The 12,523-nt window shown below is 43.3% G+C and overlaps 1 protein-coding gene across 2 annotated transcripts in view; it reads right to left on the bottom strand.

Moving 5' to 3' along the window:
• Nucleotides 1-12,523, bottom strand: part of DOCK5 (dedicator of cytokinesis 5) — a 214,915-nt gene that overhangs the window by 15,526 nt on the left and 186,866 nt on the right. For both annotated transcript variants that reach the window (XR_014247657.1, XM_082402765.1), the window contains exons 41-45: nt 9,142-9,283; nt 7,117-7,198; nt 5,898-5,982; nt 5,147-5,233; nt 2,936-3,112 (exon numbers count right to left, since the gene is read on the bottom strand). Coding sequence is in view for 1 of the 2 variants with exons in the window: in XM_082402765.1 (XP_082258891.1) it covers nt 2,936-3,112; nt 5,147-5,233; nt 5,898-5,982; nt 7,117-7,198; nt 9,142-9,283 (573 nt within the window). In the remaining variant the exon portion in view is untranslated. The remainder of the gene's footprint in view (nt 1-2,935; nt 3,113-5,146; nt 5,234-5,897; nt 5,983-7,116; nt 7,199-9,141; nt 9,284-12,523) is intronic.

Raw genomic sequence — 12,523 nt, forward strand, 5'->3', positions numbered from 1 at the left:
AAAGACAGAATTCATTACGAAAGAAAAACTAAAGTCTGTAGTGAACATTTGAGCTCTGACAGAGTTCAAAACGGGAGTTATCTATTTTCTCCCTTTACCATAACCATCATTTCTGAGAGTGCTTTTGAAGACCAGCCTTCAAAGTTCCCCTTCACTCTTTTGCTTCACTAGTAGGAAAACCACCCCATTACATGAAACCCAAGAGTTCCTGAAACTACAGGATACCGTTATAAAAGGGATCAGCCCATTTTGTGTGGAAAACAGAATATGTGCAAACTCTTTACTTTGTGGGAAGATGTTATGGGTTAAACTGTGTCCCCCCTGCCCCGAATTCATAGGTTGAAGTCCTAAGCCCTGGGACCTCAGAATGTGACATTAGATGGACACAGACTTATTGCAGAGGCAATTAGTTAAGATGAGGTCGCATGAGAGTAGGATGGACCCCTCATCCAATCTGACCGGTGTCCTTGCAAAAATGGGATATGAGGAGACAGACACATGTACACAGAGAGAACACCATGTAAAGAGCCAAGGAGAAGACAGTCATCTACAAGGCAAGGGATACCAAAGGTTGTCAGCAGCCCACAGAAGCCAGGAGAGAGGCAGGGGGCAGACTCTCCCTCAGAGGCCTCAGAGGGAATCAACGTTGCTGACACCTTGATTTCAGACTACTGGACCCCAGAACTGTGAGACAATCAATTCCTATTGTTTTAAGCCACGCTGTTTGTGGTACTTTGTTATGGCAGCTCTAGAAAACGAGTACAACAGAGAATATATATATATGGAATCCATGCATCACACAAAGGAAACAGGACAGCACATTTACAGAGCAGCTCATTCTGGCAGATTCATATTTAGAGGGACTGTCAATATAAATGAAAACATAGGATTGGCTTAAATCTTCAGTCACCTTTACCTTTCAAAATACACGCAGTTTAAATTTGAAAGTTAAAAAAATTTTTTGACCTCTGATAAAACACACTGAAATTCCCAAAGCATCAGTTGAGTCAGGGAACGTCAGAGCAGAGTCCCCTGAAATTAGTTTTTCTAGGAGAGTCCTGCCTCACAACAGAAAAGGCTGATGAATTACCACACGCAGCTCCTGTGTTCCCATCACTCAGGCACTGATTAAAGAGCTGCCTTAAAATAGGTCGCCTGTATCAAGTAGGTAATGATGGATTCCCCACCTGATTGCAATAGTTCAAGGTGATCAACGAGTTTACCTTTTTCTTATGTTTAGAAATGTACAAAGTCATACATATTAATTAAAAGTAAAAACTAACAGTTTTTAAAAGTTGCTGAAATAAATTTGTTTACATATCCTTCCTTTCCTTCCCTTTTTTTTTTCATTTTAATTAGAAGATGGTCACACTGGAAAAAACTTCATATAAAATTATGTAATAGTCACAGATATCAGCGTATATAAATCAGAGTTTAGGAGCATTCTGAAAAAAAAATGAATACTTGGAAAGACACATCAAAATCAGTACCAGATAGCTCACAGGAAAAAACACACACTGAAATCATTATAGCATCAAAAAAGTATTGTATTCTGGGCCCTAGTATTGAATTCCATTATAACACTAGAAATTATTACTGAAACCTAACATGGGCAAACCAGAGTTTCTCTGGTGCTTTCCCAGCTGCTGAGAATAAGAAGACTAAAAAAGGTTGAGAGGTTGAAGAAACGACAGAAGATCACTGTAGCACTGGTAAGCCCCACTCATCAACAACACTCAAACTGGGACATCCCTGGTGGTCCAGTGGTTGAGACTCCGTGCTTCCAAGGCACGGGGCGCGGGTTTGATCCCTGGATGGGGAACTAAGATCCCTCATGCCAGAAAAAATAAAAAAGAACACTCAAATCACACATTCTGTTCCAAGTAGACAGGAAGAAAACCGACCCTGATCAAGCCACCACTACATGGCAGGCGTCGTATGATGTTCCTCATATATAGGAGGTCTCCCTTAAGCCCCATGTCACTCCTGTCAGTTACGTATTTTCCTTACTGTTTTCAAATATGAAAACTGGAGCTCAGAGGGATGACGTATCTCGCCTAAGAGCACACAGTGGCCAATGGGAAGCCAGAACTGGGTCATAAGAGTGACTGATTCTGAAGCCCCTGCTCTTCCCAGGACATTGTGTACAAATGGAAATAAGAGAATCATCCCAGTTAACCTCTCTCATCTTTCCCATCCATCTCCTTTTCTTCCCACTCACTCTCCATGTTACCCAACAGGGGTGTAACTTGTTTATTTATACTCAAGAAGAGCACCCCCCAATTATTTAGCCACTGAAAACATACCTAGCAATTAAAAATCCTGCTTCTATGGATTATCTGTAACCAAATTCTACTGACTGCATTACCTCCACTTTAAGTGATGCTACATCCAGACCCTATGCAATGGAGTCCCATGTGATGAGCATTCCATTCATGTTTTTCCAGAGTAACAGATACGACACTTAGCTGAATTAATTTAATCGTAGAGCCAGGGCCAGCGTTTGTCCATACAACCAATGGCACACCATGTCAGGGCTCCAAACAGAGCGTGGCTCTGTGTTTCCCACAGATGCTGCTTCCCTTCCAGGGCACCCTCAGGTCTGGGGTCCACTTGTATGCTTTCTACCTTCCAGGGGAGAGAGGGAGTTGGGAAGGGAATTCACAGCTGGTGAATCAACCAGAGGTCTATCAGATTGATCTTTCGGTGACTCTACCAGACAGTGGCCTAACCCTGTCTGGGTGGCTGATGGTATCTAGCAGGTATGAGGTCAGGGAGAAGCCTGTCATTAATTTCATTTGCCCATTCACAAAGAGGGGAGAACGAAAATCTCTCAGAGAAGTTGTAAGAAACGAATTCACCGGCTGCCGCTGGAGAAGGCAGGAGAGACACGCCAGACCTGGTGGCCCCGTGGGGTTCCCGGGACGCAGCCCACCTTCTCATAGTTGGAGTAGCCCCCCATGACAGCCGGGTCCACGATGCCACTGAGAAGCATGGAGAGGGGATGCACGGAGAGGGACCGGTCCCAGACGTGCTGCTGGACACAGTTGCTGATCTTCTCATTGGTGAGCTCCATGGTTTCAATGGCGTTCTCCAGAGGACTGATTTCCTCCTGTGACAGAGAACACGGCAGAGGAGAGACGCTGAGCTCCACAGCCAAGACTGGAAAAAGCCTAGGTCTTCCCCTCAAAAGGCATACAATTCCCACCAAGCTATGGAGGAGTGATGTTTTGCTTGTCAAAGTCATGTTTTTTTTTTTCTTTTTGGCCGCACCGAGCGGCACGCGGGATCTTAGTTCCCCGACCAGGGATAGAACCTGTGCCCCCCTGCAGTGGAAGCGCGGAGTCCTAACCACTGGACCGCCAGGCAAGTCCCGGGGTCATGTTTATTAATAAGGATAGCACACTTATTTGAAATGGTGTTGGTAAGATGCTAAATAAGCTATTTAAAATCTCAGAAAGTACAAGGATGATTTAAAAATTGGAGCTATGGTAATGATTATTTCTTGGAGCAAAGTGTCTACGGAAATTTTGAGAAGATAAAATTGGAGCTGTAATAATGATTGTTTCTTAGGCAAATCTTCCTTACAGATTTTTGAGAAGATCAATGACAATAGAGGAGCAATATATCTGACCCAAGACACCTCTGCACACCAAAAACGTTCACTGGTAAGAGGTTTGATGCTCCTTCCGTGAGAAAAGATAAGTGATCTTGGAAGTCACACGTTCAGACCATATATTAAGTCTCCTTAGTAGGGGTTCTATGGTTTACGGAAGTCAGAAATAATAGGATGTATTAGAATATTCAAGCTGGATTTTGGATGCGAATGAAATAAGATGCAATGCGGATTCAGAGAGAGCTCCTCCTGTGGAAATGTCTTCCAAACCAGATTCAAGAAAAATCTTGTGTCCTTCTTCATTTTACCATGATCAACCAGCATGATCTCCTACACCAGACTTAGTTCCAAAAGCCTCTGTCCAAAATCGTATTCATACTTGAAGAATAATAATTTATCACTAGTGGTATGGAACACATCAAACTTCAGATTTGTTCAAGACATATTTCTTGATTACTTATTTTAGGCACATACTGTGCTATGCACCATTGTTACAAAAGTGATTAAGATATAATTCATGGCTGGGAGGAGCATACGGTTTTCACAGGGTCAGGGTGGGGAGGTTTCAAGATATGTAAGCATGGTAGGTAACTCTTTAGAAATAAGCCAAAGTTGTGACAGGGCACAGAGAAAGGGCATCTAACCCAGCTTGGGAGTTTCAGAGATGGCTTCCTGGAGAAGCTGGAACCTAAACTAAATCTCAACGGGAGTTAGGTTGAGAAGTGGTCAGAGGGCATGCTGGGCAGAGAAAATGACCTAATGTCAGAGAGGGTTGATACAGCATGGAATGAGCAATTTAGTTCCAGTAGATTCCATAGAAGATGAAGCGGAAGAGCTTAGTCACACAGACCCTGCACGCATGTGCTAGGAGCATGGGCTTTCTAGTCTAGGCATTGGGGAGCCACAGCAAGGTTTTAAGCATGAGAATGATACAGCCAGGTTTTCACTATGGAATTCACACTCTGAGGCAGAGAGGAAAATGGACCTAAGAAGCCAACGCAGGGAGGCCAATCAGGAGGCTTTTTCAATGGCATCAACCAGAGATGAATGAGGGACTAGAAACAGGGTACCTCAGTAGGAGGGCTGGGGGAAAAAAACTAAAATAGATTTAATAAGTATTAAGGAGGTAAAACAAACAGCTTTGGGGAGTGATGAAGATGGAAGAGTCTAGGATGAATGGTGATGTGACTAGCTGAAAATAAGAGGAAATGTTCTTGGAGAGAAGAATGTGATTGATAGGAAACTCAAAGGAGGAATTCCAAAAATGTTTTTGGGCAGTGGCAGGATCCTTGAGGAGACAACACCCATTTGGTCATAAAAGAGCCATTCACTGGGAGTAATCTTTAGGGTTGGTGTTGTAACATCAGTTTTACAAAGGAGTTCTATTCTACAAGCATGTCTTTTATTTCTCTTTTGGAAAATAAAGTGGGCCAGAGGAGCTAGTGAGAACTGGAGGGGGGATTTAACAAAGGCTCTCATTCTGTTTGGAGACAGAAAGATTTTTCTGAGTTCCACTTCCAAATGACTTACTGTTGAAATCTGTTTGACTTCAAACCACTTGAGAATCCCAGGGAAGGTATAGGCAGTCGTATACGTGGTCCTTTCAATCCACATGGTCTGGTGGAAGGAAGGAAAGTAGGAAATGTTGGTCAGTTCCCAGGCAAAACAGCAAAACTCCCAGGTTTATGAGATTCTCTTTTTTAAGTTTTTTTTAAATAAATTAAAATTAAAATTATTTCATATCAGAGAGTAGTTGATTGTTAGTTTCAGGTGTACAGCAAAGTGATTCAGTTATACATATACATCTATCTATTCTTTTCCAAATTCTTTTCCCATTTAGGTTATTACAGAATATTGAGCAGAGTTCCCTGTGCTGTACAGTAGGTCCTTGTTGGTTATCTAGAGATTTTATTTTCAGTGCCTCCTTAGTGAATGGGCCACACTTTCTCCCAAACATTAAGGATTCTAAGTGCTTAAAGCAGAAAGGAATTATCTATTGGGGCTCCCTCGCCCTTTTTGATGGGAAATTTGAGGTCCAGAGAGGTGTGACATGCTCAAATCAAGGTCATGGTGGTGGCAGGCCCAGGAGTGGAGCCCAGTTCCTGGATCACTAGTCTAGAGTTTTCCACTGAGACAACAGTCTGCTGACTAGGTAATAAGCACACGGAAACTCTATCTCCAGGGCTGCCATCATTTCTGCTGGAGATGCTGGTTGAATGGAAGGCCTCCATTTTGGATGTCAATTTCATCTTGTTTTAGAGGATCAACGTGGTGGACTCACAGCAAACTCATTGTCGGGATCCTTTTCTCCTTTCCGGAACGGCCGAGAATAGCTGAACTGCTGTACTTCATTGGCTCTGTAGTAGCTGGGAAAGACACAGCCATATGCTGCTTTCATTTCTTTCTTACAACAAGCACTGCTCCAACAAAACCTGAGACACATCTTACACGGACTGAGTCTTATCCACTAAACTACCTCAAAACTGACATAGTCTCCACAATGAAGGCTGGAGATGATGCAGAATTAGTTTTTTTTTTTAACTTTTTTGGCCATGTCACGTGGCATGCAGGATCTTAGTTCCCCAACCAGGGATTGAACCTGTGGCCCCCTGCAGTGGGAACATGAAGTTTTAACCACTGGACTGGCAGGGAAGTCCCCAGAATTTGATTTTATTGCACATCTTAGTTTTATTATTGATGAATCTATCTCACAGCTCACAATTTTGAAAGGCATATGGATTTATGTCCATGTTTGTCATCTCATTTGTATAGTTTTCTAACAGTTCTATCAATCCTACTAGCATTTTAGCTTCTCAGGAGAAGGAATTCAATCATAGGGGAACTCACTGATTGAAGGCAAGGTGAGGTCAGTCGCTACTGGCCAGTGAATCCTTCTGAGTGGAAAAAAGAACTAGGGGATCTGAAACCTAAGAGTGAAATTCTCAATTTCCTTCCCTCTGCTTAAAAAAAAAGAAATCTCCAAATCCCTTGAGTTACCAAGCTCTCATCTTATACTGGAAATGGAAGGGACAGTTGTTATGGTCTGAATATTTGTCCTCCCAAATTCATATATTGAAATCCTAATGCCCAACGTGATGGTGTTAGGAGGTGGGCTTTTTGGGTGGTGATTAGCTCATGATGGTGGAGCCCTCATGAACATGGTTAGTGCCCTTATTAAAAAAGAGACCCCATAGGACTCCCTCACCCCTCCCACCATGTGAGGACACAGTGAGAAGATGACCATCTATGAACCAGGAAGAAGGCCCTCACCAGACACTGAATCTGCCAGTGTCTTGATCTTGGACTTCCCAGCCTCCAAAAATGTGAGAAATAAATTTCTGTTGTTTATAAGCCACCCAGTCTATGATCTTCTGTTACAGCAGACCAAATGGACGAAGACAACAGGAGTTCTTCCAAACTGTAATGAATTTTGATAGACTTCTATATAAGGAAGTGTGTGAGACACATGGTTTAAAAAACAAACAAAAAAACCCACTTACTTTAAGATCTGCTCTGGAACTGGTTTATCTTTGTAGCTGGGCGGCAGGCTCATCACTGGCTTTACGGTGAAACACTGCATGTCTGAGGAGCTCGTTAAGGAAGGAAAAGGGCTGGGCCACTAAGCTGTCACAGCAAAAAGGACCACCTGTTCCTCCTGCTTTACCGATGGAAATGGTACCCACACCGATCATTCCTTTGAACCAAATGCCAGGACTGCATTGAAAACGGGGTTCCCTCAGATATTACCAGAATGCCTTATTAAGTCATAATCTTGGGACATTTTTTGGTCAGACACATGGCAAACAACCTTGTCTTAGGGAAACAGACATTAATGAAATTTCAAGAAAACAGGTGACTAGAAATTGTCTTAAATCATTTCTTTTGGACAAGCATCCCTCTGAATTAGCCAGATTCCAGAGCACGGGCAATAGGAATTTCTTGTTATCTTTGGATACCATTTGTTTATCAAGTACCAGAGCCAGGCACTGTAATAGGTGCTTTGAATATGTTATCTCCAATAAACACAACAATTTCCAGGTGGGTGTTATTAATCCCCTTTCCAGATGAAGAATCTGAGGGTCTGAGAAAGCCCAGATCACACAACTGAAGTCAGACATCAAACCCAGCTCAGGGGTAAGGTCTCCCTCTCTAACTTAATGATATGATCTTAGGCATGACTTTTTTTTGCCTTTACCAACAATGCTTCCAAATCTATATCATTGAAACCAGAATTTAAGGCACTGGGTCTAGACCTAACATTCACTCCCAGTATTTCTCAACATGAAGAGTGCCATCCACTGGCACCAGAATCACCTGGAGATTTACTCAAAATGCAGAATTAGAATTCACAGCTGCTGAATTAGAATCACTCCATGGTGATTCTTAAGTATAATAAAATCTGAGAACCACTGGGCTATGCCTTATGCTATTATAGCTTACAAAACATTTTCACATAAATGATCTTTTTAATTTGATCTTCACAGAAATGCTATTAAATATTTGGGAGAAACAGAGCTCCCCTCACACTTTATAGATGAGAAAACCAAGGCCTGGAGAAATTAAGCAACTTGCCAAGGTAAAATGGCTATGCAGACATGACTCTGGGCCAAGCTCCAGGACTCCTGTTTCTACATCCAATTCATGAAGACCTCTTTTCATTCCCATCCCAAGGAGGCCCCACAAGCATTTTCTGAACCCCTACAACTGAAACAATTTTCCCCAGGAAACCTTTCTTTTCCAAGCATCCACCGTGTTAAGAGGCCACAACACTCTCCTCTGAAAGGCAGGTCTGCCTACTGATCTATCATTGCTGTGTATCTTTCTATAGCTACTGACCATCCTATAATAATTAATACATATTGAACTTTTATTATGTATTTACCAGGCACTGTTCCTAGTATTTTACAGGTACTCAATCTTTGCAAGAACTCCAAGGGGAAGAATGATCTTCATCCCCACTTTACAGGTGAGAAAACTGAGGCACAGAGAAATTAAGTTGCCCAAAGTGACACAGTAAGTGACAGCGCTGGGACTCGAACCCAGGCAATGTGCTCCGGAGCACTTTTTCTTATTTATCTACCATGCCACACCAGCTCTGTCTTACCAACCTCTTTTAGAATACTGCTTACTTTTATAACATCTTTATTTTTTAAAAAGCATGCGATTGGTTTTTCGATGACATTATATGTTACCAAAAAGGAGCTACACATCTTTATCCAGGATCCAGAATTCAGAACAGGAAGTCTATTCGTCTCAGGCTCCGCTTGTGGCTATAACACACATCCCTTCATATTCAACATTTGCTTCTCATCTCTCTCCTTTAGTTACGTCATAGCCCTGAGCTAAGGACATTAGGTTCCCGAAGCTTTTACACAGAATGGGACACTGAGTCAGGATGGTTAAATGAGTCTGAGGCCAGGACCTATTGGCACACAGGGATGGGATGGAACCCTCAGCTTCTCTGGCTGGGCTGGGGCTGCCGCAGGTTCAAGAGCCCCTGAGCCGTGACCCCAGGACGAGGATACGCTGCTTGGGAGAGGACTTGATGTCCTCTCCTGGGGGCGTGGTGCTGGTCATCTTCTCAGCGTTGGGAAACTGGGTCAGCAGCCGCAGGCTGAAGTCTTCTCGCCTCTCGTACTCCTTCCCTCGGTAGATGAAGATCTTGTTCTGCAGGTCAGGAGAACAAGGGAAAGAATTAAATATGAAGAGTGAAGGGGCAACTGGAGAGCCTGGTCCCGAGGAAGCCGCTGTCCTCCCCAGACCAAGTGCAATACCTGACCATGTCCTCATTGAGCACCTGCTATGTGCCCCACAGTAACCATCATATCCGAAAGAACTCACAGTTTATTTGGGGAGTTAAGTCACAGGCATGAAAATGCTTCACGCAGCGTTTCTCAGAGTATGGCCCAAGGATGACAACTGGTGTGCAAACAGCCTACACTAATCCACAAGGAGATAAGGAGTTTGCACCCTAATGGAAATCCAGGATGTTACCGGGCATGCTGTTTAGTTTAGCTGATACTTTTCATGGCAAGAAATTCTCAATGAAGGAAGGAAGTACATTCATTTACTTTGAGGTGCAAGCTCCTTTCTCATCATGATCCAGTAACCGTTAGGGAACCAGCGCTTTGAGTGGCACTGCCTAGAGAACTCGAAAGTACGAAGCGAATCAACACAACAGGTGAGACAGGAACAGAGAACAGGATTAATCTACAGCCGTCCCAAGCCAATCCTGGAGATCACCGTGGATGGCCACACTGAAAGTCTCATAGAAAATAACTGCCCTCAATATTATTCTCTCCATTCCAAACTGCAGCTTTTTTCTCTTTAATAAAACTAATAAAATTGGATGTTTTGAAAAGAAATTTTCTAGGCCCCAGGCATGGAAGAAATTCACAGCTATTGCAAGTTCAAATGTCGCCATGTTTTGAAGGTTCTTGCTCCTCTGATGGTCACTCAGATGAGTACTTAGTATTTAAAGCCCACACGTGATCCATTTTTAACTAAAATCTGGGCCCATATTGTCCTGTAAAATGTTTTTAAAAATCACTTGTCCATTCACACAACCAATATGTATCGAGCGAATGAGATACGCCAGACGCTAGGGACAGAATGGTAACCCTACTCTGGTGGAGAGAAATAGAAAACAAGTAAACAAATAAGTAAGTAGGATAATTTAGATAATTTAAGTACATTGAAGGCAATATACCTTCTGCGCTCAACACGGAGGGCAGTGAAAATTGCCAGATCTTTTGGAACTGGTGATAAAATGTTTCCAAGCTGGGAAAGATTTATGTGGCTGACGCATGCATTCTGCAGTTTCATCATTCAGGCAAAACTGTGGCGGGTTAAGGGATCGGAGTACAAGAAAACACTAAGTGTATGATGTGGACCATAAGTGTGGAAGGAACCAGACAAGCAGAAGGTCAGTACAAAGCAGCTCAACCTGAAGGAAAGGGTTTCCAGGAGGACACGAGACTTGATGGGATGTAGATGGATGGACAGGGTCAGGGGAGGAAAGGAGAAGAGAGGACAGCCAGGCACGGAAGTGAAAAGAAGGATAAGGCCCAAGGCAGAAAGTACGGAGTGCAGGTAGAAGAAACATGCTTGGACGAGCCGGAACCTGAAAGGCCTGGAAAGGCAGGTCAATGGTCCAAAGGCCTGGAAATTCACTGGAGGTTCTAGAAGGAGGGAGCAATGTGATGAAGGAGGAAGTGTTGTCAACCTAATCTATCCAACGGTAGGGATCCTTGGCAAAACCCTGTGGGGGAAGGAGGAGCTACAGGGACTGGTGTTTGAGTCTTTGGTGTTTGGTAAAGAGCAAAGGGATGGGAGAGTCGGTGAGGATTCGGAGGTAACGGCCTTGGAGCAGGAAGAACAGGGCTGCCGCTGACAAAAACAGAAGAGACGGAGGCCTGCTTGGGGTCAGGGGAGAGGATATAGTTTTATACTTTCTGAGTTTGGGGAAATAGTCCGCAACATGCAAGGGCATTTAGGTTACATAATTCACGTGGATTCTCTACTTTTCAGTACACGCTGACAACACGTAACATCTACAAACTCCTGTACAGTTTACAAAGCACTCCCATCTGCTATTCATTTCATTCTCAAACCAGCCCTGCAATGTGGGCCTTATTTCCCTAACTTCAAGGTCAGAAAACCAAGACTTGGTGGTCATGTGATTTGGCCAAAATCACAGTCACTCAGCAGATGATTTAGACCCCAATTTTTCAACTTGAAAGTCTAGACTTCTTGTTTTCACTGAACCACTGCTGTCTTCCAGTTCATAACCGTTATTCCATGTGACACAATAATCATATGTAACAAGTGTGGTAGCTATCAATATCTTATCATGAACGATAGCAAATTTAAGACCAGAACCTACTGCAGACCTTCTACTCTTATTACTCCAGTCTCCCTTGGCCACCTTATCTACAACCAGTGTTAACGACACGTAAATAACCCAACTTTTATCTCCGGCCTAGAGCTTTCCTTTGTGTTCCAGACCCATAGAGCAAATTGTTGACTCACATTTTTTGGATGTTCCAAATCTACCTCACATTGAGTATGTCTAAAATCAAACAACCTATAAAGATCCCAAAGGCCCTCTGCAATCTGGTACCCATAGCTCTCTGAGCCCGTTCTCTACCTGCCCTTTTGTTCATGCATCTCCAGCCTCATGGCTTTTGAACGTGCTGTTCTCACTGTCTGGCCCCCTCTTGAGAGCTGCCTGGCTTATTCCCTCACGTCTTTCAGGGTTTTGCTCAGGTGTCATTTTCTTACCGAAGTCTTTCCTATTCACTCTGTTTCAAATTGCAACTCCATCCTCACCATCTGCCTCTCCATTCACCTCCCCTGACACATTTTTCTCTACGATACTTGCTTAGTGTCTACCCTGTATGAGGTGTTGTTCTAGGCCATCTGACACACTCTATATTTTACTTATTTATCTTAGTATTTATTTATTTGTCTCCCCAAGCCAGAACAGAAGCTCTACAATTTCAGGGATTTGGATTTGTTTTAGACTCTGCCCCCAGGCCTATATTACAGCAAGGTCCATAAATATGGGTCTGCAGTAGGTTCTGGTCTTAAATTTGCTATCGTTCATGATAAGATATTGATACGAGCTCAATAAATATTTATTCAGTGAGTGGATTCGTCCTCTCCTCCATGATTCTGTCCTTTCCCAGTGCTGCCATCTTAGTGGATGGCTCCAGTGCCCCACCAGTTACGCAGACCAGAGAGCTAGGAATCATTCTTACCACCTCTCTCTTGCTCATTGCCATATCCCGTCAATCATCAAATACTGTTACTTCGTCTCCATCACACTAATCTTTCCCTTCCTCTCCAAAGCCACCTCCCTAGGCCAACCTGTCATCTCTTCCCTGAACATCTGCCATGGTCTTT

This window comes from Balaenoptera borealis (genome assembly GCF_965194805.1).
Source record: "Balaenoptera borealis genome assembly, chromosome: 8".
Lineage (NCBI taxonomy): Eukaryota > Metazoa > Chordata > Mammalia > Artiodactyla > Balaenopteridae > Balaenoptera > Balaenoptera borealis.